The 27,740-nt window shown below is 47.8% G+C and overlaps 1 protein-coding gene across 4 annotated transcripts in view; it reads right to left on the bottom strand.

Annotated features, from left to right (window-relative positions):
* TBC1D19 (TBC1 domain family member 19) overlaps nucleotides 1-27,740 on the bottom strand; it is a 503,848-nt gene that overhangs the window by 348,175 nt on the left and 127,933 nt on the right. For all 4 annotated transcript variants that reach the window (XM_063922181.1, XM_063922190.1, XM_063922171.1 and 1 more), the window contains exons 3-4: nucleotides 11,912-11,957; nucleotides 5,059-5,134 (exon numbers count right to left, since the gene is read on the bottom strand). In XM_063922181.1, coding sequence (XP_063778251.1) covers nucleotides 5,059-5,134; nucleotides 11,912-11,957 — 122 coding nt within the window. The remainder of the gene's footprint in view (nucleotides 1-5,058; nucleotides 5,135-11,911; nucleotides 11,958-27,740) is intronic.

The raw sequence follows: 27,740 nt of genomic DNA, 5'->3' as shown, positions 1-27,740 counted from the left end.
ACATCATTTAATTCCTCTGATTCAGGAAAAACTACAGGTAGTTTTTTCACCCCCCACATAATACCCCTTTTTGTGGTACTTGCAGTATCAGAGATATGCAAAGCCTCCTTCATTGCCGTGATCATATAACGTGTGGCCCTACTTGAAAATACGTTTGTTTCATCACCGTCGACACTAGATTCAGTGTCTGTGTCTGGGTCTGTGTCGACCGACTGAGGTAAAGGGCGCTTTACAGCCCCTGACGGTGTCTGAGACGCCTGGGCAGGTACTAACTGGTTTGCCGGCCGTCTCATGTCGTCAACTGATTTTTGTAATGTGCTGACATTATCACGTAATTCCATAAACAAAGCCATCCATTCCGGTGTCGACTCCCTGGGGGGTGACATCACCATTATCGGCAATTGCTCTGCCTCCACACCAACATCGTCCTCATACATGTCGACACACACGTACCGACACACAGCAGACACACAGGGAATGCTCTTATCGAAGACAGGACCCCACTAGCCCTTTGGGGAGACAGAGGGAGAGTTTGCCAGCACACACCCAAGCGCTATAATATATATGGGAACAACCTTATATAAGTGTTGTTCCTTATAGCAGCTTAAATATATCAAAATATCGCCAAAAAATGCCCCCCCTCTCTGTTTTACCCTGTTTCTGTAGTGCAGTGCAGGGGAGAGTCCTGGGAGCCTTCCTCACAGCGGAGCTGAGCAGGAAAATGGCGCTGTGTGCTGAGGAGAATAAGCCCCGCCCCCTATTTCGGCGGGCTTTTCTCCCGGAGTTTTAGATATCTGGCATGGGTTAAATACATACATATAGCCTCAATGGCTATATGTGATGTATTCTTTTGCCATAAGGTATTAAATATTGCTGCCCAGGGCGCCCCCAGCAGCGCCCTGCACCCTCCGTGACCGCTTGGTGTAAAGTGTGTGACAACAATGGCGCACAGCTGCAGTGCTGTGCGCTACCTTCATGAAGACTGAAGAGCCTTCTGCCGCCTGTTTCCGGACCTTCAATCTTCAGCATCTGTAAGGGGGGTCGGCGGCGCGGCTCCGGGACGAACCCCAGGGTGAGACCTGTGTTCCGACTCCCTCTGGAGCTAATGGTGTCCAGTAGCCTAAGAATCCAATCCATCCTGCACGCAAGTGAGTTGAAATTCTCTCCCCTAAGTCCCTCGATGCAGTGAGCCACTTGCCAGCAGGACTCACTGAAAATAAAAAACCTAAAAACTTTTTCTAAGCAGCTCTTTAGGAGAGCCACCTAGATTGCACCCTGCTCGGACGGGCACAAAAACCTAACTGAGGCTTGGAGGAGGGTCATGGGGGGAGGAGCCAGTACACACCACCTAATCCTAAAGCTTTATTTTTGTGCCCTGTCTCCTGCGGAGCCGCTGTTCCCCATGGTCCTGACGGAGTCCCCAGCATCCACTTAGGACGTTAGAGAAATTAGGTTCCATTAAGGTTCAAATTTCGGCCCTGTCAATATTCTTCCAAAAAGAACTAGCTTCTGTTCCTGAAGTTCAGACGTTTGTCAAGGGAGTACTGCATATACAGCCTCCTTTTGTGCCTCCAGTGGCACCTTGGGATCTCAATGTAGTTTTGGGGTTCCTAAAATCACATTGGTTTGAACCACTCACCACTGTGGACTTAAAATATCTCACATGGAAAGTGGTAATGCTGTTAGCCCTGGCTTCAGCCAGGCGTGTTTCAGAATTGGCGGCTTTATCCTATAAAAGCCCTTACCTAATTTTTCATTCAGACAGGGCAGAACTGAGGACTCGCCCTCAATTTCTCCCTAAGGTGGTTTCAGCGTTTCACATGAACCAGCCTATTGTGGTGCCTGCGGCTACTAGGGACTTGGAGGACTCCAAGTTGCTGGACGTAGTCAGGGCCCTGAAAATATATGTTTCCAGGACGGCTGGAGTCAGAAAATCTGACTCGCTGTTTATCCTGTATGCACCCAACAAGCTGGGTGCTCCTGCTTCTAAGCAGACGATTGCTCGTTGGATTTGTAGTACGATTCAGCTTGCACATTCTGTGGCAGGCCTGCCAAAGCCAAAATCTGTAAAAGCCCATTCCACAAGGAAGGTGGGCTCATCTTGGGCGGCTGCCCGAGGGGTCTCGGCTTTACAACTTTGCCGAGCAGCTACTTGGTCAGGGGCAAACACGTTTGCTAAATTTTACAAATTCGATACCCTGGCTGAGGAGGACCTGGAGTTCTCTCATTCGGTGCTGCAGAGTCATCCGCACTCTCCCGCCCGTTTGGGAGCTTTGGTATAATCCCCATGGTCCTTACGGAGTTCCCAGCATCCACTAGGACGTCAGAGAAAATAAGAATTTACTTACCGATAATTCTATTTCTCATAGTCCGTAGTGGATGCTGGGCGCCCATCCCAAGTGCGGATTGTCGGCAATACTTGTATATAGTTATTGTTACAAAAATCGGGTTGTTTATTGTTGTGAGCCATCTTTTCAGAGGCTCCTACGTTTATCATACTGTTAACTGGGTTCAGATCACAAGTTGTACGGTGTGATTGGTGTGGCTGGTATGAGTCTTACCCGGGATTCAAGATCCTTCCTTATTATGTACGCTCGTCCGGGCACAGTATCCTAACTGAGGCTTGGAGGAGGGTCATAGGGGGAGGAGCCAGTGCACACCAGCTAGTCATAAAGCTTTTACTTTTGTGCCCAGTCTCCTGCGGAGCCGCTATTCCCCATGGTCCTTACGGAGTTCCCAGCATCCACTACGGACTATGAGAAATAGAATTATCGGTAAGTAAATTCTTATTTTTCCTGACACTCCCAGAAAACGGCCACTTACCACCCCCAAACATCCGCTTCCTGTCAATCACCTTGCGTACACCTAGCGATCGATTTTTTTTCGCACCATTCTGTCACTAGCGTTGAGCCTGCGCATTGCGGTACATACGTATGCGCAGTCATTCAATAATCATCAGCTGTGCGAATTTGCACAACAGCAATCAGGTCTGAATTGGGCCCTTGATGTGATAGGGTTTTTCTTGGTCTTTCCAAAGTGTAGTTAAATATTCAATGGATACAATATAACACTGTTAGTATTCAATCCTAAACAGACCTAAATTAATTAAAATAAATTAAAAACATATCTATACGTCATGGTTAAATTTGTCAGTATAAGCCAGAAGAAGTGTAAGCAGAAAGTACAACACCTTTTCCCTGACTCACACAGCAGCACTCCCATATAGTCAGTCAAACGGCTTTTAGGCAATCAGATAAATTAGTATCCAATTATTGGTTAAAACCGCTTTATGCTGGGCGCTGTTCTCACAGCTGGGAGTCAATACACAGCACTTAATAACAAAGCCTTATGTTTATTACAAAATGGAAATTCTCCCAACCTCTCACCAGATGTAGCCAGGACCAGGATGAATGAAACAGCTCCTCTCCAATGTTCTGAGGGGGTAATTCAGAGTTGATATCGTAGATGTGCTAAATTTAGCACATCTACGATCATTTACTCTGACATGCAGGGGGATGCGCAGCACGGGGCTAGTCCACCCCGCATGTCAGGCCCTACCCCCCCTACCCCCCTCAGGTACAAAAGCATCGCACAGCAGTGATGCTTTTGTACTTGACAAGTTGCGCACTGGCAGGGAGCCATTTGTCGCATCCCGGTTGGCCGCGGCTGCGTGTGATGTCACGCATCCGCCACGGCCTGCCCACCGCACAGTCCGGGCACACCTGCGTTGCCCGCGTCGCGCCCCCAAAACGGCGGGCAAACGCCGCCGGCCCGCCCCCTCCCGCCCAGTGAATACCTCTGCTGGTCAATCAGTCAGAGGCGATCGCTGGGCTGAGATGCCGATCGCATCTCTGGCATGCACCGGTGCACTGAGGCGCATGCGCAGTTCAGACCTGATCGCCCGCTGTGAGAAATCGCACAGCAGCGATCAGGTCTGAATTAGCCCTGAGTTTGTATTAATTTTACAGCAAACCATGGACACTGCAGCTTACTGATCTGCTGGACGTTGCTTACCCAGCTGGGCCAGTCCTTGGTATGCACTAAGGCTGCGCCGGCATTCAGTCGGTAGCTGGCTTGATTGCCGTGTGTTTATGGACCGCACTAATTCTTTGTTGTATTAGATTGCCTCATTTTGTGCAGCTGCAGTCCAAATCAGAAGGTATTTATCTATTTACGTATTTTAAGGGAACAGGAGCAGGAGTTGACACATAATCTGACACTTTCCTATTTGGTTTTGCTCTGTTGGTTTAACTATTCATTGGTTTTATAATTCACACCAGAGACAATCCTATACAACCTAGAAGTACAGATGTGGCCTCTTACAACTTTGCGCCGTACGCTACAAGTTGTGTTACACAATGCGTGAGTGCCGCGTGACCCAGCAGCGGCGAGCATCTTTTTCTGCATTATTTTTCCGCGAAAATTATTGTAATAGGATGCACAAGCAGTTGATTAAAATTATATGCAGTATGCCTATATTCTGAATGTGACTGCGACTGTATTTGCATACAAAATGCTCTGCTACATGGCATTTCGGTTATATATGCAGCCACAATCACACACAGAATATAGGCATGCTGCATATACTGTCATTTTAATCAGCAGAAGCTGCTTGTGCATTACTTTGCTTCTAAGATGCATTTTTGTGGAAACAAATGCAAAAAAAGACACTCTGCGCTACGACGGCATGGCGCGACTTCAAGGGCTGTTTAGCGTGACTACAGCAAGGATGTAAGAGGACACATGTGTACAGTAGTACAAGTCGGCAACTAGTAGTAATGTATGTTCATAATAACCAGAAAAATAATTTTTTTTCAGAGATTACTCAGCAAGGTAATGGGGAGCATCTTGTGCAGCACTATAGAACAATAAACTACATTTCCCTTATAACTGTGTATTAGTTTCTGTCCTAGTTACCTTCCACCTTACTCAGAAATCACAGTGAAATGCAGAGGAGGGCAATGAGGCCAGATGCATTAACAGTAAAGGTCACAGAAGCCTGTACAGTATCAGAGATATTCCATTATTGCTATAGCTGATGAGGTGATGACTACCTACCTGAGCCCTTCTCATGTATGACAGAGGCTCCTTAATGTTCTCAGCAGGTGCTGCTGGGTGACAAGGTGCTGGAAGCCTGGAAAACAATCAGAAATTAAATAAGATTTTACTTACCGATAAATCTATTTCTCGGAGTCCGTAGTGGATGCTGGGGTTCCTGAAAGGACCATGGGGAATAGCGGCTCCGCAGGAGACAGGGCACAAAAAGTAAAGCTTTTCCAGATCAGGTGGTGTGCACTGGCTCCTCCCCCTATGACCCTCCTCCAGACTCCAGTTAGGTACTGTGCCCGGACGAGCGTACACAATAAGGGAGGATTTTGAATCCCGGGTAAGACTCATACCAGCCACACCAATCACACCGTACAACTTGTGATCTAAACCCAGTTAACAGTATGATAACAGCGGAGCCTCTGAAAGATGGCTTCCTTCAACAATAACCCGAATTTGTTAACAATAACTATGTACAATTATTGCAGATAATCCGCACTTGGGATGGGCGCCCAGCATCCACTACGGACTCCGAGAAATAGATTTATCGGTAAGTAAAATCTTATTTTCTCTATCGTCCTAGTGGATGCTGGGGTTCCTGAAAGGACCATGGGGATTATACCAAAGCTCCCAAACGGGCGGGAGAGTGCGGATGACTCTGCAGCACCGAATGAGAGAACTCCAGGTCCTCCTTAGCCAGAGTATCAAATTTGTAAAATTTTACAAACGTGTTCTCCCCTGACCACGTAGCTGCTCGGCAAAGTTGTAATGCCGAGACCCCTCGGGCAGCCGCCCAAGATGAGCCCACCTTCCTTGTGGAGTGGGCCTTTACAGATTTAGGCTGTGGCAGGCCTGCCACAGAATGTGCAAGTTGGATTGTGCTGCAGATCCAACGAGCAATCGTCTGCTTAGACGCAGGAGCACCCATCTTGTTGGGTGCATACAATATAAACAACGAGTCAGATTTTCTGACTCCAGCTGTCCTTGCAATATATATTTTTAATGCTCTGACAACGTCCAGTAACTTGGAGTCCTCCAAGTCACTTGTAGCCGCAGGCACTACAATAGGCTGGTTCAGATGAAATGCTGACACCACCTTAGGGAGAAAATGCGGACGAGTCCGCAGTTCTGCCCTGTCCGAATGGAAAATCAGATATGGGCTTTTGTAAGATAAAGCTGCCAGTTCTGACACTCTCCTGGCCGAAGCCAGGGCTAGAAGCATGGTCACTTTCCATGTGAGATATTTCAAATCCACCTTTTTTAGTGGTTCAAACCAATGAGATTTTAGAAAGTCCAAAACCACATTGAGATCCCACGGTGCCACTGGAGGCACCACAGGAGGCTGTATATGCAGCACTCCCTTAACAAAGGTCTGGACTTCAGGGACTGAAGCCAATTCTTTTTGAAAGAAAATCGACAGGGCCGAAATTTGAACCTTAATAGATCCCAATTTGAGACCCATAGACAATCCTGATTGCAGGAAATGTAGGAATCGACCCAGTTGAAATTCCTCCGTCGGAGCACTCCGATCTTCGCACCACGCAACATATTTTCGCCAAATTCGGAGATAATGTTGCACGGTTACTTCCTTCCTTGCTTTAATCAAAGTAGGAATGACTTCTTCCGGCATGCCTTTTTCCTTTAGGATCCGGCGTTCAACCGCCATGCCGTCAAACGCAGCCGCGGTAAGTCTTGAAACAGACAGGGACCCTGCTGAAGCAAGTCCCTCCTTAGAGGTAGAGGCCACGGATCTTCCGTGATCATCTCTTGAAGTTCCGGGTACCAAGTCCTTCTTGGCCAATCCGGAACCACTAGTATCGTTCTTACGCCTCTTTGCCGTATAATTCTCAATACTTTTGGTATGAGAGGCAGAGGAGGAAACACATACACCGACTGGTACACCCAAGGCGTTACCAGCGCGTCCACAGCTATTGCCTGCGGATCTCTTGACCTGGCGCAATACCTGTCCAGTTTTTTGTTGAGGCGAGACGCCATCATGTCCACCATTGGTCTTTCCCAACGGGTTACCAGCATGTGGAAGACTTCTGGATGAAGTCCCCACTCTCCCGGGTGAAGATCGTGTCTGCTGAGGAAGTCTGCTTCCCAGTTGTCCACTCCCGGGATGAACACTGTTGACAGTGCTATCACATGATTCTCTGCCCAGCGAAGAATCCTTGCAGCTTCTGCCATTGCACTCCTGCTTCTTGTGCCGCCCTGTCTGTTCACATGGGCGACTGCCGTGATGTTGTCCGACTGGATCAACACCGGTTTTCCCTGAAGCAGAGGTTCTGCCTGGCTTAGAGCATTGTAGATTGCTCTTAGTTCCAGAATGTTTATGTGAAGAGACGTTTCCAGGCTCGTCCATACTCCCTGGAAGTTTCTTCCTTGTGTGACTGCTCCCCAGCCTCTCAGGCTGGCGTCCGTGGTCACCAGGATCCAATCCAGTATGCCGAATCTGCGGCCCTCCAATAGATGAGCACTCTGCAACCACCACAGAAGAGACACCCTTGTCCTTGGAGACAGGGTTATCCGCAGGTGCATCTGAAGATGCGACCCTGACCATTTGTCCAACAGATCCCTTTGGAAAATTCTTGCGTGGAATCTGCCGAATGGAATTGCTTCGTAAGAAGCCACCATTTTTCCCAGGACTCTTGTGCATTGATGTACAGACACCTTTCCTGGTTTTAGGAGGTTCCTGACAAGCTCGGATAACTCCTTGGCTTTTTCCTCCGGGAGAAAAACCTTTTTCTGAACCGTGTCCAGAATCATCCCTAGGAACAGCAGACGAGTTGTCGGCATTAACTGGGATTTTGGAATATTCAGAATCCACCCGTGCTGTTTTAGCACTTCTTGAGACATTGCTAATCCCATCTCTAGCTGTTCTCTGGACCTTGCTCTTATTAGGAGATCGTCCAAGTATGGGATAATTAATATGCCTTTTCTTCGAAGAAGAATCATCATCTCGGCCATTACCTTTGTAAAGACCCGAGGTGCCGTGGACAATCCGAACGGCAGCGTCTGAAACTGATAGTGACAGTTTTGTACAACGAACCTGAGGTACCCCTGGTGTGAGGGGTAAATTGGAACGTGGAGATACGCATCCTTGATGTCCAAGGATACCATAAAATCCCCCTCTTCCAGGTTCGCTATCACTGCTCTGAGTGACTCCATTTTGAACTTGAACTTCTTTATGTACAGGTTCAAGGACTTCAGATTTAGAATAGGCCTTACCGAGCCATCCGGCTTCGGTACCACAAAAAGAGTGGAATAATACCCCTTCCCTTGTTGTAGAAGAGGTACCTTGACTATCACCTGCTGAGAGTACAGCTTGTGAATGGCTTCCAAAACCGTCTCCCTTTCGGAGGGGGACGTTGGTAAAGCAGACTTCAGGAAACGGCGAGGTGGATCTGTCTCTAATTCCAACCTGTACCCCTGAGATATTATCTGCAGGATCCAGGGATCTACTTGCGAGTGAGCCCACTGCGCGCTGTAATTTTTGAGACGACCGCCCACCGTCCCCGAGTCCGCTTGAGAAGCCCCAGCGTCATGCTGAGGCTTTTGTAGAAGCCGGGGAGGGCTTCTGTTCCTGGGAAGGAGCTGCCTGTTGCTGTCTCTTCCCTCGACCTCTGCCTCGTGGCAGATATGAATAGCCCTTTGCTCTCTTATTTTTAAAGGAACGAAAGGGCTGCGGTTGAAAAGTCGGTGCCTTTTTCTGTTGGGGAGTGACTTGAGGTAGAAAGGTGGATTTCCCGGCTGTAGCCGTGGCCACCAAATCTGATAGACCGACTCCAAATAACTCCTCCCCTTTATACGGCAAAACTTCCATATGCCGTTTTGAATCCGCATTGCCTGTCCACTGTCGCGTCCATAAAGCTCTTCTGGCCGAAATGGACATAGCACTTACCCGTGATGCCAGTGTGCAGATATCCCTCTGTGCATCACGCATATAAAGAAATGCATCCTTTATTTGTTCTAACGACAGTAAAATATTGTCCCTGTCCAGGGTATCAATATTTTCAATCAGGGACTCTGACCAAACTACCCCAGCACTGCACATCCAGGCAGTCGCTATAGCTGGTCGTAGTATAACACCTGCATGTGTGTATATACTTTTTTGGATATTTTCCATCCTCCTATCTGATGGATCTTTAAGTGCGGCCGTCTCAGGAGAGGGTAACGCCACTTGTTTAGATAAGCGTGTTAGCGCCTTGTCCACCCTAGGAGATGTTTCCCAGCGCTCCCTAACCTCTGGCGGGAAAGGGTATAATGCCAATAATTTCTTTGAAATTTTCAGCTTTTTATCAGGAGCAACCCACGCTTCATTACACACGTCATTTAATTCTTCTGATTCAGGAAAACTATAGGTAGTTTTTTCACACCCCACATAATACCCTGTTTAGTGGTACCTGTAGTATCAGCTAAATGTAACGCCTCCTTCATTGCCAAAATCATATAACGTGTGGCCCTACTGGAAAATACGGTTGATTCGTCACCGTCACCACTGGAGTCAGTGCCTGTGTCTGGGTCTGTGTCGACCGACTGAGGCAAAGGGCGTTTTACAGCCCCTGACGGTGTTTGAGTCGCCTGGACAGGCACTAATTGATTGTCCGGCCGTCTCATGTCGTCAAACGACTGCTTTAGCGTGTTGACACTATCCCGTAGTTCCATAAATAAAGGCATCCATTCTGGTGTCGACTCCCTAGGGGGTGACATCCTCATATTTGGCAATTGCTCCGCCTCCACACCAATATCGTCCTCATACATGTCGACACACACGTACCGACACACAGCAGACACACAGGGAATGCTCCTAACGAAGACAGGACCCACTAGCCCTTTGGGGAGACAGAGGGAGAGTTTGCCAGCACACACCAAAAGCGCTATATATAACAGGGATAGCCTTATAATAAGTGCTCCCTTATAGCTGCTTTATATATATATAAAAATATCGCCATAAATTTGCCCCCCCTCTCTGTTTTACCCTGTTTCTGTAGTGCAGTGCAGGGGAGAGACCTGGGAGCCGTCCTGACCAGCGGAGCTGTGAGAGGAAATGGCGCCGTGTGCTGAGGAGATAGGCCCCGCCCCTTTTCCGGCGGGCTCGTCTCCCGCTATTTTGTGAATCCAGGCAGGGGTTAAATATCTCCATATAGCCTCTGGGGGCTATATGTGAGGTATTTTTAGCCTTTATATAGGTTACATTTGCCTCCCAGGGCGCCCCCCCCCAGCGCCCTGCACCCTCAGTGACTGCGTGTGAAGTGTGCTGAGAGGAAAATGGCGCACAGCTGCAGTGCTGTGCGCTACCTTTAGAAGACTGCAGGAGTCTTCAGCCGCCGATTCTGGACCTCTTCTGACTTCAGCATCTGCAAGGGGGCCGGCGGCGCGGCTCCGGTGACCATCCAGGCTGTACCTGTGATCGTCCCTCTGGAGCTGATGTCCAGTAGCCAAGAAGCCAATCCATCCTGCACGCAGGTGAGTTCACTTCTTCTCCCCTAAGTCCCTCGTTGCAGTGATCCTGTTGCCAGCAGGACTCACTGTAAAATAAAAAACCTAAGCTAAACTTTTTCTAAGCAGCTCTTTAGGAGAGCCACCTAGATTGCACCCTTCTCGGCCGGGCACAAAAATCTAACTGGAGTCTGGAGGAGGGTCATAGGGGGAGGAGCCAGTGCACACCACCTGATCTGGAAAAGCTTTACTTTTTGTGCCCTGTCTCCTGCGGAGCCGCTATTCCCCATGGTCCTTTCAGGAACCCCAGCATCCACTAGGACGATAGAGAAATGTGGTTACACAATGATCATAGTACATTTATAGTCTATTTTAAGATTTATTGGGGTATGGGTCGTTGGATAGACACAACTGCGGTCGACAGTCATTAAGGTCGACATGCATTAGGTCGACAGGGACAATAGGTCGACATGGTCATTAGGTCGATATGTACAAAGCCGACAGGTCAAAAGGTCGACATGAGGTTTTTTACTGTTTTTTGGTGTAGTTTTCTCCGTAAAGTGACGGCGAACCCAAATTAGTGCACCGTCTCCCCTTGCATGGCTCAAGAGCTTCGGGCAAGGTGCCTCACTTCGCTCAGCTCAGCACAGATTACCGTTCCAATCTTAGTCCACATGGATCGTTAAGTATGAAAAAATACAAAAAATTAAACAAGTGAAAAAATCATGTCAACCTTTTGACCTGTCGACCTAGTACATGTCGACCTAATGGCATTGTCGACCTTCAGTGGTCGACCTAATGAGTGTCGACCTAACGACCATAACCCATTTATTGAACCGTACAATTTAAAATAGTATTTCTTCAAACCAAACACTTTTTCCATTGAATTGCTCTAGAACAGTACCAGCTTGTTTAAATCTTCTGGCTATCAAGAGAACTAAAGAACCTAATTTACAGCGGGATGTAACGCAGTCTGAGATCGCCGGAGGTGCAAGATGCCAGCTAATCTCGGACATTTTTTTAGAGAGACAAATCCCTTACAAGACAAAACCATAGTTTGTAAGCGATTGTGCCTTTAAAAAAAACGTCCGGAGACCTCCGGCGATCTCAGACCGCATTACATACCGCCAATTTAGGAAAAGAGATGCAGATGCACACTCTTCGCACTAAGAACATAGATAGTAAAAATAATTTAAATAAACCCTCACAATTAACATGGAGTATAATTGAAGTTCTTAGCACACATTTACGCAAATATGCGGGCCCATGTACCATGGCCAGGTGACAAAAGAGCCTTAGAATGAATAAACATAAGGATACCAATGTTTACTATATGCTCTGACTTAAAACGGCAATGTGGATACTGTGCACATCTCTTCATAACAAGGAATGTAATTCAATTGTAATACATTTCCACACTTACACGCTAAGCTCCCGGTACACCGCATTTTGAAGTTTTTTCTCCCAACCTAAAACAAAGAAAGAAAAAATAGGATATTAATTACCTACCGGTAAATCCTTTTCTCGTAGTCCGTAGAGGATACTGGGGTCCACATTAGTACCATGGGTATTGACGGGTCCACTAGGAGCCATTGGCACTTTAAGAATTTGAGAGTGTGGGCTGGCTCCTCCCTCTATGCCCCTCCTACCAGACTCAGTTCAGAAACTGTGCCCGAGGAGACGGACAACTTTGAGAGAAGGATTTTACACAGATAGTGGCGAGATTCACACCAGCTCACACACAAGGCAAACCAAGCTAACTAGCTTGAAACATCAGCAACAACTGAATAATATTACTTACCAAGTAACAAAACTGTACATAACCAAGAACTAAGCAGTACTGAACTAAGTAACCATAGCAGGATCACGAAGCGCTGGGCAGGCACCTAGCATCCTCTACGGACTACGAGAAAAGGATTAACCGGTAATTAAAATCCTATTTTCTCTTGGTCCTAGAGGATGCTGGGGTCCACATTAGTACCATAGGGATGTACCAAAGCTCCAAGAATGGGAGGGAGAGAGCGGAGGCTCCTGCAGAACAGACTGACCAAACTTCAGGTCCTCAGAGGCCAAAGTATCGAACTTGTAGAAATTTGCAAACGTGTTCGACCCAGACCAAGTAGCCGCTCGGCAAAGCTGTACAGCCGAGACACATCGGGCAGCACCCCAGGAAGAACCCACCTTACAAGTAAAGTGGGCCTTAACAGACGTAGGACACGGCAATCCTGACGTAGAATACGCATGCTGGATAGTGAACTTGATCAAACGAGATACTGTCTGCTTAGAAGCAGGACACCCAAGTTTCTTGGGATCATATAGGACGAACAGAGAGTCCGATTTTCTGTGACGAGCAGTCCTCTTCACATAGATTTTCAGAGCCCTTACAACATCCAAGGACTTTGACGAAATTGAGGAGTCAGTAGCCACTGGCACCACAATAGGTTGGTTGATATGAAATGCTGACAAAACCTTTGGAAGGAACTGCTGACATGTCCGGAGCTCAGCTCTATCTTCATGGAAGATCAAGTAGGGGCTCTTACAAGACAAAGCGCCCAACTCTGACACACGTCTAGCAGAAGCTAAGGCCAATAAAGTGACAGCCTTCCACGTGAGAAACTTGACCTCAACCTCTAGCAGAGGTTCAAACCAATCCGATTGGAGAAACTGTAACACCACGTTAAGATCCCAGGGCGCCGTAGGCGGCACAAAGGGAGGCTGGATGTGCAGAACCCCTTTGAGAAAAGTCTGAACCTCAGGAAGGGAAGCCAACTGTTTCCGGAAGAAAATGGATAGGGCCGAAATCTGGAACTTGACGGATCCCAACCGCAGGCCCATATCCACACCTGCTTGCAGGAAGAGGAGAAACCGTCCCAGTTGAAACTCCACCGTAGGAAACTTCTTGGACTCGCACCAAGATACATATTTTTTCCAAATACGATGGTAATGTTTAGACGTTACTCCTTTCCTAGCCTGTATAAGGGTAGGAATAACCTTGTTTAGAATGCCCGTCCGAGCTAATATCTGGCGTTCAACCTCCATGCCGTCAAACGTAGCCGTGGTAAGTCTTAATAAGCGAACGGCCCCTGCTGCAGCAGGTCCTCCCGAAGAGGAAGAGGCCTCGGCTCTTCTAGCAGTAGATCCATAAAGATCAGTGTACCAAGCCCTCTTTGGCCAGTCCGGAGCAATGAGGATCGCCTGAACTCTTGTTCTCCTTGCGAGTTTTAGAAATCTTGGAATGAGTGGAAGTAGAGGAAACACGTACACCGACCGGAACACCCACGGAGTCAATAGGGCGTCCACCACCACGGCTTGTAAGACCCTCGACCTGGAACAATACCGCCGAAGCTTCTTGTTGAGACGAGAGGCCATCATGTCTATTTGAGGTACACCCCAAAGATCTGTTACCTTCTTGAACACCTCCGGATAGAGTCCCCACTCTCCTGGATGGAGATCGTGTCTGCTGAGGAAGTCTGCTTCCCAGTTGTCTACTCCCGGAATGAAGATTGCCGACAGCGCCAACGCATAATTTTTCTGCCCAGAGGATGATTGTGGTTACCTGTGACATTGCAGCCCTGCTTTTCATTCCGCCCTGACGGTTTATGTAAGCTACTGTCGTTACATTGTCCGACTGCACTTGAATGGCTCGATCTAGCAGAAGATGGGCCGCTTGGAGAAGACCGTTGTAGACGGCTCTCAGTTCCAGAATGTTTATTGGTAGGCCGGTTTACAGACTTGACCACCTTCCTTGGAAGTTCTCCCCTTGAGTGACTGTGCCCCAGCCCCGGATACTTGCATCCGTGGTTAGAAGGATCCCGTCCTGAATCCCGAACCTGCCGCCCTCCAGAAGGTGAGGTAATTGTAGCTACCAGAGGAGTGAAATCCTGGCCTTTGGCGACAGACGTATTCTCTGGTGAATGTGTAGATGAGATCCTGACCACTTGTCCAGGTGATCCAGTGGGAAGGGCCGAGCATGAAACCTCCCGTACTGCAGAGCCTCGTAAGAGGCCACCATCTTCCCCAGAAGGCGAATGAACTGATGAACTGACACCCGGGCTGGCTTCAGGACATCCCGGACCATTGTTTGTATCACCAAACTTTCTCCTCCAGAAGAAAAACACCCTCTGCACCTCCGTGTCGAGGATCATTCCCAGAAAGGACAACCTCCTGGATCCTCAGGATCCAACCGATTTCCCTTAGTAAATGGGTCGTGAGAAGAATGGACTGTAACAGCTTCTTCTTGGACCATGCCTTTATCAGAAGATCGTCCAGATATGGAATTATGTTCACCCACTGTCTGCGGAGGAGAACCATCATCTCCTCCATCACCTTGGTGAAGACCCTCGGTGCTGTGGAGAGGCCGAATGGCAGGGCATGGAACTGAAAATGACTGTCCAACAGTGCGAATCGGAGAAAAGCTTCATGCGGCGGCCAAATCGGAATGTGGAGGTATGCATCCTTGATATCCAGGGATACCAGGAATTCCCCCTCTTCCAGACCTGATATCACTGCCCACAGAAACACCATTTTGAACTTGAACTCCCTCAAAAAGAGGTTTAGCCATTTTAAGTTCAGAATGGGCCTGACCGAACCATACGGTTTCGGAACCACGAAAAAGGTTCGAATAGTAACCTTTGTTTTGCAAATGGGAAGGAACTGGTAGAATGACCTGTGACTCCACCAACTTCTGGATGGCTTCCTGTAGGATAGCCCTGTCCGCCAGCAAAGCTGGTAAGCCTGATTTGAAGAATCGGTGAGGAGGGAGATCTTGAAACTCCAGCTTGTACCCCTGGGACACAATATCCTGTACCCAGGGATCCAGGCCAGACGATACCCAGACGTGACTGAAATGCCTGAGTCTCGCCCCCACCGGCCCCACCTCCAGGCCGCGCGGTCCACCGTCATGCTTTGGCGTACCTGAAGCAGGATTCTGATCCTGGGAACCCGCAGCAGCAGGTTTCTTGGATTTTGGTCAACCTCCTCTAAAGAAGGCGTTGGACGGCTTGGCCTTTTTTGTTTTAGCAACCCGAAAGGACTGTGATGCAGCTGAAGAAAAAGGTTTCTTCGTAGTAGGTGCAGCTGAGGGAAGAAAAGGTGACTTACCCGCTGTAGCCGTGGAAATCCATGCATCCAACGCTTCCCCAAAGAGAGCCTGACCTGCGTAGGGTAGGGTCTCCACACCTCTCCTGGATTCCGCGTCAGCAGACCACTGGCGCAGTCAAAGTTCTCTACGAGCTGAGACAGACATGGAAGATATCCCTGCAGCCATGGAACCCAGGTCTTTCATGGATTCTACCATAAATCCTGCAGAATCCTGAATGTTATGTAAAAACAATTCAACGTCACTTTTATCCATTGTATCCAAATCCTCAAGTAACGTGCCTGACCACTTTTCTATAGCTTTGGAATTCCATGCACAGGCAATAGTAGGACGTAGTATCGCCCCTGAAGCAGTGTATATGGATTTGAGCGTAGTGTCAATTTTGCGATCAGCCAGTTCTTTTAACGCGGTAGATTTTGGAACAGGTAAAACCACCTTTTTTGAGAGTCTGGATACAGACACGACAACTATGGGTGGGTTTTCCCATTTTTTCCTATCCTCAGGGAAAGGGAAGGCAACCAGAACCTTTATAGGGATCCGAATTATTTTCTCCGGGATTTCCCAGGCTCTCTCAAATATAGCATTTAATTCCTTAGACGCAGGGAAGGTTAACGAGGCTTTCTTATTGTCAGTGAAGTAAGCCTCCTCAACCTGCTCAGGTGTTGTTTCAGCAATATTCAACACATCTCTAATGGTCTCCATCATCAACTGCACCCCTTTCGCAAGAGATGCCGCCCCCCCCCCCCCCCCCCCCGCAGCACATCCCCATCACCGTCTGCCGTGTCAGAATCGGTATCCGTGTCATCTTGCATAATCTGGGCAAGAGCACATTTGTGGGAACATGCAGTAGGGGGCCCTGAAGTAACAGAACCGGATCAAACTGCCATAGAGTTCTGCAAAACCTGAGTTTCCGACTCATTCTGTGCAACCCTAGTAGAAATCTGAGAAATCCTAGTTTTATTAGAGGCTAACCACTCAGGCTCCCTTGCAGGGACATGCGCTTACTGCAATCCTTATTACATGGAATGGGATCTTTCTGAGAGGACATATCCTCTGCAGTACATGACACAGAGTCCCTGGAAGTAGCTTAATGGAGACCACAGACACTCTACACACACACACACACACACACACACACACACACACACACACACACACACAGGGAAGGGCAGACAGAGTTTCCCCCCTAAGAATGGCAAGAGAGACACAGAGATTGGAGCCAACCCACACACAGCGCTAACCAGCATTTACGGTGTACCTTAACACAGTAGGTAGCACAGTACAGATATATCAGCCCCACCACCTTTCTACAAACCCCTGGTACCGTGAGAGATAGCAGGAGTTTAAGTGGAGGGACAGCTCTCCATGACAGTGCTTCTGCAGGCAGGAAAATGGCGCTGAACGCTGCTGGGTCCGCTCTGAGGAGAAGCTCTGCCCCCTTTCATGGTGCTGCTTCCCGCTCTTCTGAAGATTATACTGGCCTGAGGAAAAATGCTGGCAGCGATCCTGGGACCCTGACAGGCTTAGAGGTCAGTGTAGGGTGTAGGCGCTGGCTCAGGGCGCCCCTCACAGCGCCGCACTATGTACCGCTGAGAACCGGAGCGCAGTTAGTACTGCGCTCCTTACCCTGTTGCCGCCATCTTCACACCAGCTCCCCGCTTGCCAGGGGGGTCGGTGACTAACTCGCCACTGATCTTCTGGCTCTGGAAGGGGGTGGTGGCATGCTGCTGGGGTGAGCGATCCACTGTGGCGGGGAACGTTCGATCCCCTCAGGAGTTCAGTGTCCTGTCAGCGGAGATCGTGGCACAGACCCCGCAGGGCGGACACTACTCCCCCCCCCTTAGTCCCTCGAAGCATGGAGGCTGTTGCCAGCAGCCTCCCTGTGCCTAAACTCTATTTAAAACAATAAAACTAAAATAACTCCTATGGAGCTTCCCTAGCTGTGACCGGCTCCTCCGGGCACATTTTCTATACTGAGTCTGGTAGGAGGGGCATAGAGGGAGGAGCCAGCCCACACTCTCAAACTCTTAAAGTGCCAGTGGCTCCCAGTGGACCAGTCTATACCCCATGGTACTAATGTGGACCCCAGCATCCTCTAGGACGTAATAAAAAAAAAGGAAAAAAGACAAGAAAGAAAGAAAGAAAGAAAGAAAGAAAGAAAGAAAGAAAGAAAGAAAGAAAGAAAGAAAGAAAGAAAGAAAGAAAGAAAGAAAGAAAGAAAGAAAGAAAGAAAGAAAGAAAGAAAGAAAGAAAGAAAGAAAGAAAGAAAGAAAGAAAGAAAGAAAGCACAGTTGGTAATGTGTTTGTCATTGGTATGTAAAGTTTAACTTATCCATTTAACAGGCTGATGTGTTTAGTTTTTTTCTTTTAACAAAACTAAACAACTCTACATATATACATACATACATACATACATACATACATACATACACACATATACACAGTGCCTTGCTAAAGTATTCACCACCCTTTGCATTTTTCATGTTTTGTTGCTTCGCAACCTGGAATTAAAATGGATTGTTTGACGGTATGCATCATTTCATTCACAGAACATGCCTACAACTTTGAAGATGGTTGTTTTTTTGGGTTTTTTTTTTTTTTTTTTTTTTTTTTATTGTGAAGCAAACAACAAATAGGACAAAATAACAGAAAACTTCTGCGTGCATAACTATTCACCCCCCTAAAGTCAGTACTTTGTAGAGCCACCTTTTGCGGCAATTACAGCTTCAAGTCACTTTGGATAAGTCTCTATGAGCTTGCCACTGGGATTTTTGCCCATTCCTCAAGGCAAAACTGCTCCAGCTGCTTCATGGTGGATGGTTTCCGCTTGTGAACAGCAATCTTCAAGTCTGACCACAGATTCTCAATTCGATTGAGAACTGGGCTTTGATTAGGACATTCCAACACATTTAAATGTTTCCCCTTAAACCACTCGAGTGTTGCTTTAGCAGTATGCTTCAGGTCATTGTCCTGCTGGAAGGTGAACCTCTGTCCCAGTCTCAAATCACAGGCAGACTGAAAGAGGTTTTGCTCAAGAAGATCCTTGTATTTAGCACCATCCATCTTTCCCTCGACTCGAAACAGTTTACCAGTCCCTGCTGCTGAAAAACATCCCCATAGCATGATTCTGCCACCACCATGTTTCACTGTGGGGATGGGGTTCTTGGGTTGATGGGATGTGTTGGGTTTGCGCCAGACATAGCGTTTTCCTTGGTGACCAAAAAGTTAAATTTTAGTCTCATCTGACCAGAGCACCTTCCTCCATACATTTGGGGAGTCGTCTACATGCCTTATGGCAAACTCAAAACCTTCTTATTTTTAACACTAAGTAATGTTTTTTTCTGGCCACTCTTCCATAAAGCTTAGCTCTATGGAGCGTACGGCTTATTGTGGTCACATGCGCAGATAGACCATTCTCTGCTGTGGAACTCTGCAGCTCCTTCAGGGTTACCTTTGGTCTCTGTGCTGCCTCTCTGATTAATGCCCTCCTTGCACGGTCTGTGAGTTTTGGTGGCCGGCCCTCTCTTGGCAGGTTTGTTGTTGTAACATGTTATTTCCATTTGAAGATGATGGATTTGATGGTGCTCTGGGGTATCAAAGATTTGGATATTTATTTTTATTTTATTTATAACCCAACCCTGACTTGTACTTCTTAACAACTTTGTCCTTACCTTGTTTGGAGAGCTCCTTGGTCTTCATGGTGTGATGGCTCTTGCTTAGTAGTGTTGCAGCCTCTTGGGCCTTTCAGAAAAGGTGTGTTTATACTGACAGATCATGTGACACTTAGATTGCACAGAGATGGACTTCATTTCACTAATTATGTGACTTTCGAAGGTAAATGGTTGCACCAGAACTTTTAAAGGGCTTCATAGCAAAGGGTTTCAATACATATGCACATGCCAATTTTAAAATTTTTATTTATATAAATTCTTTATATAATTTTTTCTTGTGTCACGTCACCAACTTAGACTATTTTGTGCAGCTCCATCACATAAAATCCATATTTAAAAAAATAAATAAATTACAGGTTGAAATGTAACAAAATAGGTAATAAGCCAGGGTGGTGAATACTTTAGCAAGGCACTGTGTATAATTATATATATATATATATATATATATATATATATATATACACACACACACACACACACACACACACACACACACACACACACACACAACAGAATTCCAAGTGCGCACAACAGACTTTTTTAAAATAAAGTAAAATAACTGATTGTCAATTAATTTACAACCATCAACCATAAACAATTCACAATAATTTATTAAAAGCAATTCATTGGACATGTATAACCTCTAGCAGAATAACATCAAGGTTTAAGTGTCCTTGCTATAGATCTGAACTCTATAGCAAGGACACTTAAACCTTGATGTTATTCTGCTAGAGGTTATACATGTCCAATGAATTGCTTTTAATAAATTATTGTGAATTGTTTATGGTTGTTGGTTGTAAATTAATTGACAATCAGTTAGGGAGCACTAAAATAACACATCCTAGATCTGAATGAATGAATTATTCTTATTAAATACTTTGTTCTTTACATAGTTGAATGTGCTGACAACAAAATCACACAAAAATTATCAATGGAAATCAAATTTATTAACCCATGGAGGTCTGGATTTGGAGTCACCCTCAAAATTAAAGTGGAAAAACACACTACAGGCTGATCCAACTTTGATGTAATGTCCTTAAAACAAGTCAAAATGAGGCTCAGTAGTGTGTGTGGCCTCCACGTGCCTGTATGACCTCCCTACAACCCACACAAGTGGCTCAGGTAGTGCAGCTCATCCAGGATGGCACGTCAATGCGAGCTGTGGCAAGAAGGTTTGCTGTGTCTGTCAGTGTAGTGTCCAGAGCATGAAGGCGCTACCAGGAGACAGGCCAGTACATCAGGAGACGTGGAGGAGGCCGTAGGAGGGCAACAACCCAGCAGCAGGACCGCTACCTCCGCCTTTGTGCAAGGAGGAACAGGAGGAGCACTGCCAGAGCCCTGCAAAATGACCTCCAGCAAGCCACAAATGTGCATGTGCTTACTCATACGATCAGAAACAGACTCCATGAGGGTGGTATGAGAGCCCGACGCCCACAGGTGGGGGTTGTGCTTACAGCCCAACACCGTGCAGGACGTTTGGCATTTGCCAGACAACACCAAGATTGGCAAATTCGCCACTGGCGCCCTGTGCTCTTCACAGATGAAAGCAGGTTCTCACTGAGCACATGTGACAGAGTCTGGAGACGCCAAGGAGAACGTTCTGCTGCCTGCAACATCCTCCAGCATGACCGGTTTGGCAGTGGGTCAGTAATGTGGGGTGGCATTTCTTTGGGGGGCCGCACAGCTCTCCATGTGCTCGCCAGAGGTAGCCTGACTGCCATTAGGTACCGAGATGAGATCCTCAGACCCCTTGTGAGACCATATGCTGGTGCAGTTGGCCCTGGGTTCCTCCTAATGCAAGACAATGCTAGACCTCATGTGGCTGGTGTGTGTCAGCAGTTCTTGCAAGACGAAGGCATTGATGCTATGGACTGGCCCGCCCGTTCCCCAGACCTGAATCCAGTTGAGCACATCTGGGACATCATGTCTCGCTCCATCCACCAATGCCACGTTGCTCCATAGACTGCCCAGGAGTTGGCGGATGCTTTAGTCCAGGTCTGGGAGGAGATCCCTCAGGAGTCCATCCGCCACCTCATCAGGAGCATGCTCAGGCGTTGTAGGGAGGTCATACAGGCACGAGGAGGCCACACACACTGCTGAGCCTCATTTTGACTTGTTTTAAGGACATTACATCAAAGTTGGATCAGCCTGTAGTGTGTTTTTCCACTTTCATTTTGAGGGTGACTCCAAATCCAGACCTCCATGGGTTAATAAAGTTGATTTTCAGTGATCATTTTTGTGTGATTTTGTTGTCAGCACATTCAACTATGTAAAGAGCAAAGTATTTAAGAAGAATATTTCATTCATTCAGATCTAGGATGTGTTGTTTAAGTGTTCCCTTTATTTTTTTGAGCAGTATATATATATATATATATATATATATATACACACACACACACACACACACACACACACACACACACACATATATATATATATATATATATATATATATATATATATACACACACTTTATATGCTGTATGATACAGTGCAAAGTCCGATATAAAGATGTTTGCAGAAGTACGTCTCTTCGTGAATTTTCCTTTTGGACGGTCTCGTCTCTGTTGGAGGGACACAATATGGGAACTGTCTCTCTGTTAGCCGTAAGAGGTTTGAGCTGGTTCCTGGCTTACCACGTTTTGATGTGGAGGCCTCTCCTAAGCAGGGATCATCAATTAGCAACTCTGCCAACTGCATTACAAACGGTAGATACTTTTAGCAACCAAGAAGGTATTTATTTATTTATTTATTTGGGGGGGGGGGTTATAAGATGAAACGCTGCAAATTGCAAAAAAAAAAAAAATCTTATCTTAAACCTTTTATGGAGTACTTTTTCAGATGTTGATCTAGATATTGTACCCCATCCACTATGAAAATATACTTAACAGCAGACTGTGGTCTGACTGTGCTTGGTTGTGCTTTCTCAGTTTCCACAACCTCTGTGCTGTGGACTAGACAAAATGCAAATGCCCATTCTGCCTTCCACTTGAACATACTCACCTTTCCTCTTCTACACCCTATGGTTGGTCCTCTTTGTAGCAGCTTTTACTTAGGACATATTTCCTATTGCTTCTCATGGTCCCTATAAGTGTCAGCCAATTGAGGCAAAGTATTAGGATGGTAAACTATGAGATAATGGGCTGGATTCTCTGCGATTTTGATCCCAAATGATAAAACAGCAATAATATTAAATGCAAAACCGGGCATGTTTGCATTTAATATTATTGAAATTAAATTTGTGGGATTAAAACCGCTGCTAAGTAAATCTATCCAAATACTGAGCAAGAGTTGTAGGAGTGTTATGATCATTTGCTAAGCAAGTACACTACTCTGTGTTCTTCTGCCAGCTCAGTGCTGTTCTGACCCGATCGCACGCTGCAGTTTATCGCAGCGGCGCGATCGGGTCAGAACTGCGCATGCCCGACGGCCCTCGCTGCGCTACGATCGCCTCTGCCTGATTGACAGGCAGAGGCGGTCGCTGATACAATATAGCGGTCCATAGATGCAAAGTAACACTCTATCCACTCAAGTGGCATATATAAATACAAAGTAACACTGCAGTGGACATTAATCTATTTAGCCACAAAAATGGAACTATAAACCGTGGAAGAGCTGTGGAAATAAGGACCAACATAGAAATAATCTGGATCAACAGAGTATTGCCATTCATTGTATTGTCCGACGGCCGTCGCTGCGCAACGATCGCGAACGGCGATGTTTGGCTGCCGTTTCGTGGGCGCGGTCCGGCGAAAACAGGCGTGGCCGGACCATGCGGGGGTGGGCCGCAGCGGCTGCGTGACGCCACATGCAGCCGCAGCGCGACGAGTAGCTCCCGGCCAGCACGCTAAAGCTGCACTGGCCGGACACTACTCCTAAAGTGCAAAAGCATCACCGCTGTGCGAAGCTTTTGCACTTCTCCGGGCGGGGGCAGCACGGACATGCGGGGCGGGATAGCCCTTTGCTGGGCGTCCCCCCACATGTCTATGGACATGATCATCAACTCGGAATGACCCCCAGTAGCATAAAAAAGTGAATCCTTTGTAATTACCTGGATTTCTGCATAAATTGGGCATAAAAACGAGTTTTATGGTAAGAACTTACTCTTGTTAAAACTCTTTCTGCGAGGTACACTGGGCTCCACAAGTCTGGACAATGGGGTTTAGAGTAGGATCTTGATCCGAGGCACTAACAGGCTCAAAGCTTTGACTGTTGACAGAATGCACAGTGCCGCCTCCTCTATAACCCCACCTCCCAGCACAGGAGCTCAGTTTAGTTCACCAGCCCAATGCAGTAGCAGGAAAAGAGACGACAACGGTTAGTAGCCACATACACCACACTCTCACGACAAGAGAAGTGTCAGCGGCTAATGCCATATCAACCCAAAGAAGCTAAGTGCGTCAGGGTGGGCGCCTTGTGGAGCCCAGTGTACCTCGCAGAAAGAGTTTTAACAAGGGTAAGTTCTTACCATAAAACTCGTTTTCTGCTGCGGGGTACACTGGGCTCCACAAGTCTGGACAATGAGGATGTCCTAAAGCAGTTCCTTATGGGAGGGGACGCACTGTAGCGGGCACAAGAACCCGGCGTCCAAAGGAAGCATCCTGGGTAGCGGCAGTATCGAAGGCATAGAACATTATGAACGTGTTCACGGAGAACCACGTAGCCGCCTTGCACAATTGGTCAAGGGTCGCACCATGTTGGGCCGCCCAAGAAGGTCCAACAGACCGAGTAGAATGGGCCGTATTGTGAACAGGAGCTGACAGACCAGCCTTCACATAAAATGCGCAATCACCATTCTAATCCACCTGTCCAGGGTCTGCTTGTGAGCAGGCCAGCCACGTTTGTGAAACCCAAACAAAACAAAGAGAATCAGACTTTTGAACAGAAGCAGTTCTCTTCACATAGATACGGAGAGCCCGTACCACATCCAAAGACCGCTCTTTGGGAGACAAATCAGGAGAAACAAAAGCTGGAACCACAATCTCCTGATTAAGGTGGTACGAAGAAACCACCTTAGGTAAATATCCGGGACGAGTCCTAAGAACCGCCCGGTCATGGTGAAAAATCAGATATGGGGAACTACAAGACAAGGCACCCAGATCCGACACTCTTCTAGCAGAGGCAATAGCCAGCAAGGCACCCAGACCAGACACTCTTCTAGCAGAGGGAAAGCCACTTAAGGTCAGCTTGAACCAAGAGGTTTAAATGGAGGCTCCTGCAACGCCTCCAAAACCACAGACAAGTCCCAAGGAGCCACAGGCGGGACAGAGGGAGGTTGGATACGCAACACACCCTGAGTGAAAGTATGAACATCAGGTAAAGTCGCAATTTTTCTCTGAAACCACACCGACAAGGCAGAAATATGAACATTGAGGGAAGCCAGACGCAGGCCTAAATCTAGGCCCTGCTGTAGAAAAGCCAAAAGTTTGGCTGTACTAAACTTGGAAGCGTCATAATGGTTAGATGCGCACCAAACAAAGTAGGAATGCCAGACCCGGTGGTAAATCCGAGCAGAGGCCGGTTTCCGGGCCCGCAAAATAGTTTTAATGACCTCTTCAGAAATACCCTTAGCTCTTAAGACTGAAGCTTCAAGAGCCACGCCGTCAAAGACAGCCGGGCTAGGTCCTGGTAGACACAGGGGCCCTGAACTAGGAGGTCTGAGCGTTGTGGAAGTAGAAGTGGACGCTCTGACGATAGGCCTTGCAGGTCTGAGAACCAGTGCCGTCTGGGCCACGCCGGAGCTATGAGAAGCAGATTTCCTTTTTCTTGCTTGATCTTCCGAATTACCCTGGGCAAGAGTGACACCGGAGGGAACACGTACGGCGACCGAAACCTCCACGGCACTGCCAGCGCATCCACGAATGCTGCTTGAGGATCCCTTGTCCTTGCTCCGAAGACCGGAACCTTGTGATTGTGTCGAGACGCCATCAGATTCACATCTGGAAGACCCCACCTTTCCACGAGGAGTTGAAACACTTCTGGATGGAGGCCCCACTCGCCGGCATGCACGTCCTGATGACTGAGAAAGTCCACTTCCCAATTCAGGACTCCTGAATATTGCCGATATTGCCGGTAGGTGGCGTTCTGCCCAACGTAGAATCCGTGAGGCTTCCTTCATTGCCAAACGGCTTAGAGTGCCGCCTTGATGATTTATGTAAGCCACTGTGGTGGCATTGTCCGACTGTACTTGAACAGGACGGTTCTGAATCAAATGCTGGGCTAGGTTCAACGCATTGAAGACCACCCGCAATTCCAGAATGTTGATCAAGAGGAGAGATTCCTCCTTGGTCCACCGACCCTGCAAGGAGTGCTGCTCCAGCACCGCGCCCCAACCTCTTAGACTGGCATCTGTCATCAACAGGACCCAGTTGGATATCCAGAAGGGACGGCCTCTGCACAATTGTCGGTCCAGGAGCCACCAGAGCAGCGACAGATGGACCTCCGGAGTCAAAGAGATCATGTGAGACCTGATCCGGTGAGGCAGGCCGTCCCACTTGCCTAGAATCAGCTTCTGGAGGGGGCGAGAATGGAATTGAGCATACTCCACCATGTCGAATGCTGACACCTATGAGGACCAGCACCTGCATTGCCGAATGTATAGACACTTGCGGACGAGAAAGGAAGCAACTAATCCTGTCCTGAAGTTTCAGGACTTTCTCCTGAGACAAGAACAACCTCTGGTTGTGAGTGTCCAACAGCGCTCCCAGATGCACCATGCTCTGAGCAGGGATCAGGGAGGATTTCCTCCAGTTGATGAGCCACCCGTGGGCTTGTAGAAACCGGACCGTCATATCCAGATGATGCAGGAGAAGATCTGGGGAAATTGCCAGGATTAACAAGTCGTCCAGATACGGCAGTATCCTGACCCCTTGACGGCGGAGTACCACCGTCATCACCGCCATAACTTTGGTGTAGACTCGCGGAGCCGTTGTTAAACCAAAAGGTAACGCCCAAAACTGGTAATGGAGGTTGCCAATAGCGAACCTCAGGTATTGTTGATGTGACACTGCTATAGGAATATGCAGGTAAGCATCTTGTATGTCCAAGGAGACCATGTAGTCCCCAGGTTCCAAGGCCAGAACTATAGAGCGAAGGGTTTCCATACAGAACTTGGAAACCTTCACAAATTTGTTCAGTGCCTTGAGGTTGAGAATGGGCCGGGAGGACCCATTCGGTTTCGGGACTAGAAACAGCGGAGAATAGTACCCACGGCCCCTCTGAGCAAGAGGCACCTGTACTACGACTCCTGTATCCAGGAGGGTCTGTACCACCGAATGTAGAGTGTTTGCCTTTGTCTGGTCCGACGGGACGTCTGTCTGGCAAAATCGATGAGGGGGTCGGTTTTTGAAGGCTATGGCGTAACCTGGAGTGACGACTTCCCATACCCAGGCATCTAAAGTGGTCTTCAACCATTCCTGGGTATACCCTAGAAGCCGGCCCCCCACCCTGGGATCCCCCAGGGGGAGGCCCGCCCCGTCATGCGGCAGGCTTATTGGTCTTGGCTGCTGGCTGACGGGCAGCCCAGGCTCTTTTGGGCTTCGGCTTACCAGGTTTGGAAGTGCGGCCCTGCTTATGGTACACCTGACCTTTTGCATTACCTGAAGGACGAAAGGGGCGAAAGGACGTGCCTTTGGCCTTCGACATAGAAGGAGCTGTATTAGGCAGACAGGCAGTTTTGGCAGTAGTCAAGTCAGCCACTGTCTTATTTAAGTCCTCCCCAAACAGAATATCCCCCTTGAAAGGGAGTACCTCCAGGGTTTTTCTAGAGTCCCAGATCCACAGACCAGGATCTCAGCCACAATATCCTGCGAGCCAGGACTGATGTAGTAGAGGCCTTGGCTGCTAGGATACCGGCATCAGAAGCCGCCTCTTTAATATAGCGAAAAGCTGTGACAATATATGACAAGCATTGTCTAGCATGGTCAGAGGAGATTTCAGCATCTAACTCCAAGGCCCATGCTTCAATAGCCTCTGCCGCCCATGTAGCTTTATCATGGTTCCTGACGTATATCCACTAGGTGGTCAGAGTGAGGTAAAACTTGTTTAATCCCCTTCTGACGCTTGAACCTATCTGGTTTCTTAGGAGGAACGGATGGCTCGGGATCATACGCAATTTGCAGAATTAACTTAATAGCCTCCAAAAGATCAGGAACATCCACATGTGAACCACCCTCCCCATCAGCCGTATCTGAGTCAGAACCTGAGGGGTCAGTATATGTGCCGTTTTCATCAGACGAGGTGTCAGTGACAGCAGTGGATTGTGAGGAGACAAGCGCTCGCTTAGAGGACCTCTTGGACTTAGGCGAGCGTTGGTCAGACTTTTTAGTAGTCAGGGACTGGTTCAACTTCTTTAATTGAGCAGATTAATCATCCGCTCACGGCGGGTTAGCTGCAGGGACCACATACGGTTGTACCGGCATTGGGGGTCCCATAGGGGGTGTTAGTTTATGAACTAGCGTATGCAGAAGCATGGAAAAAGCGGC

The sequence above is a fragment of the Pseudophryne corroboree genome, chromosome 1, assembly GCF_028390025.1.
Source record: "Pseudophryne corroboree isolate aPseCor3 chromosome 1, aPseCor3.hap2, whole genome shotgun sequence".
In the NCBI taxonomy this organism is placed as follows: domain Eukaryota; kingdom Metazoa; phylum Chordata; class Amphibia; order Anura; family Myobatrachidae; genus Pseudophryne; species Pseudophryne corroboree.
The sequence above is the reverse complement of the archived record's forward strand: the minus strand, read 5'-3'. Positions and strand labels throughout refer to the sequence as shown.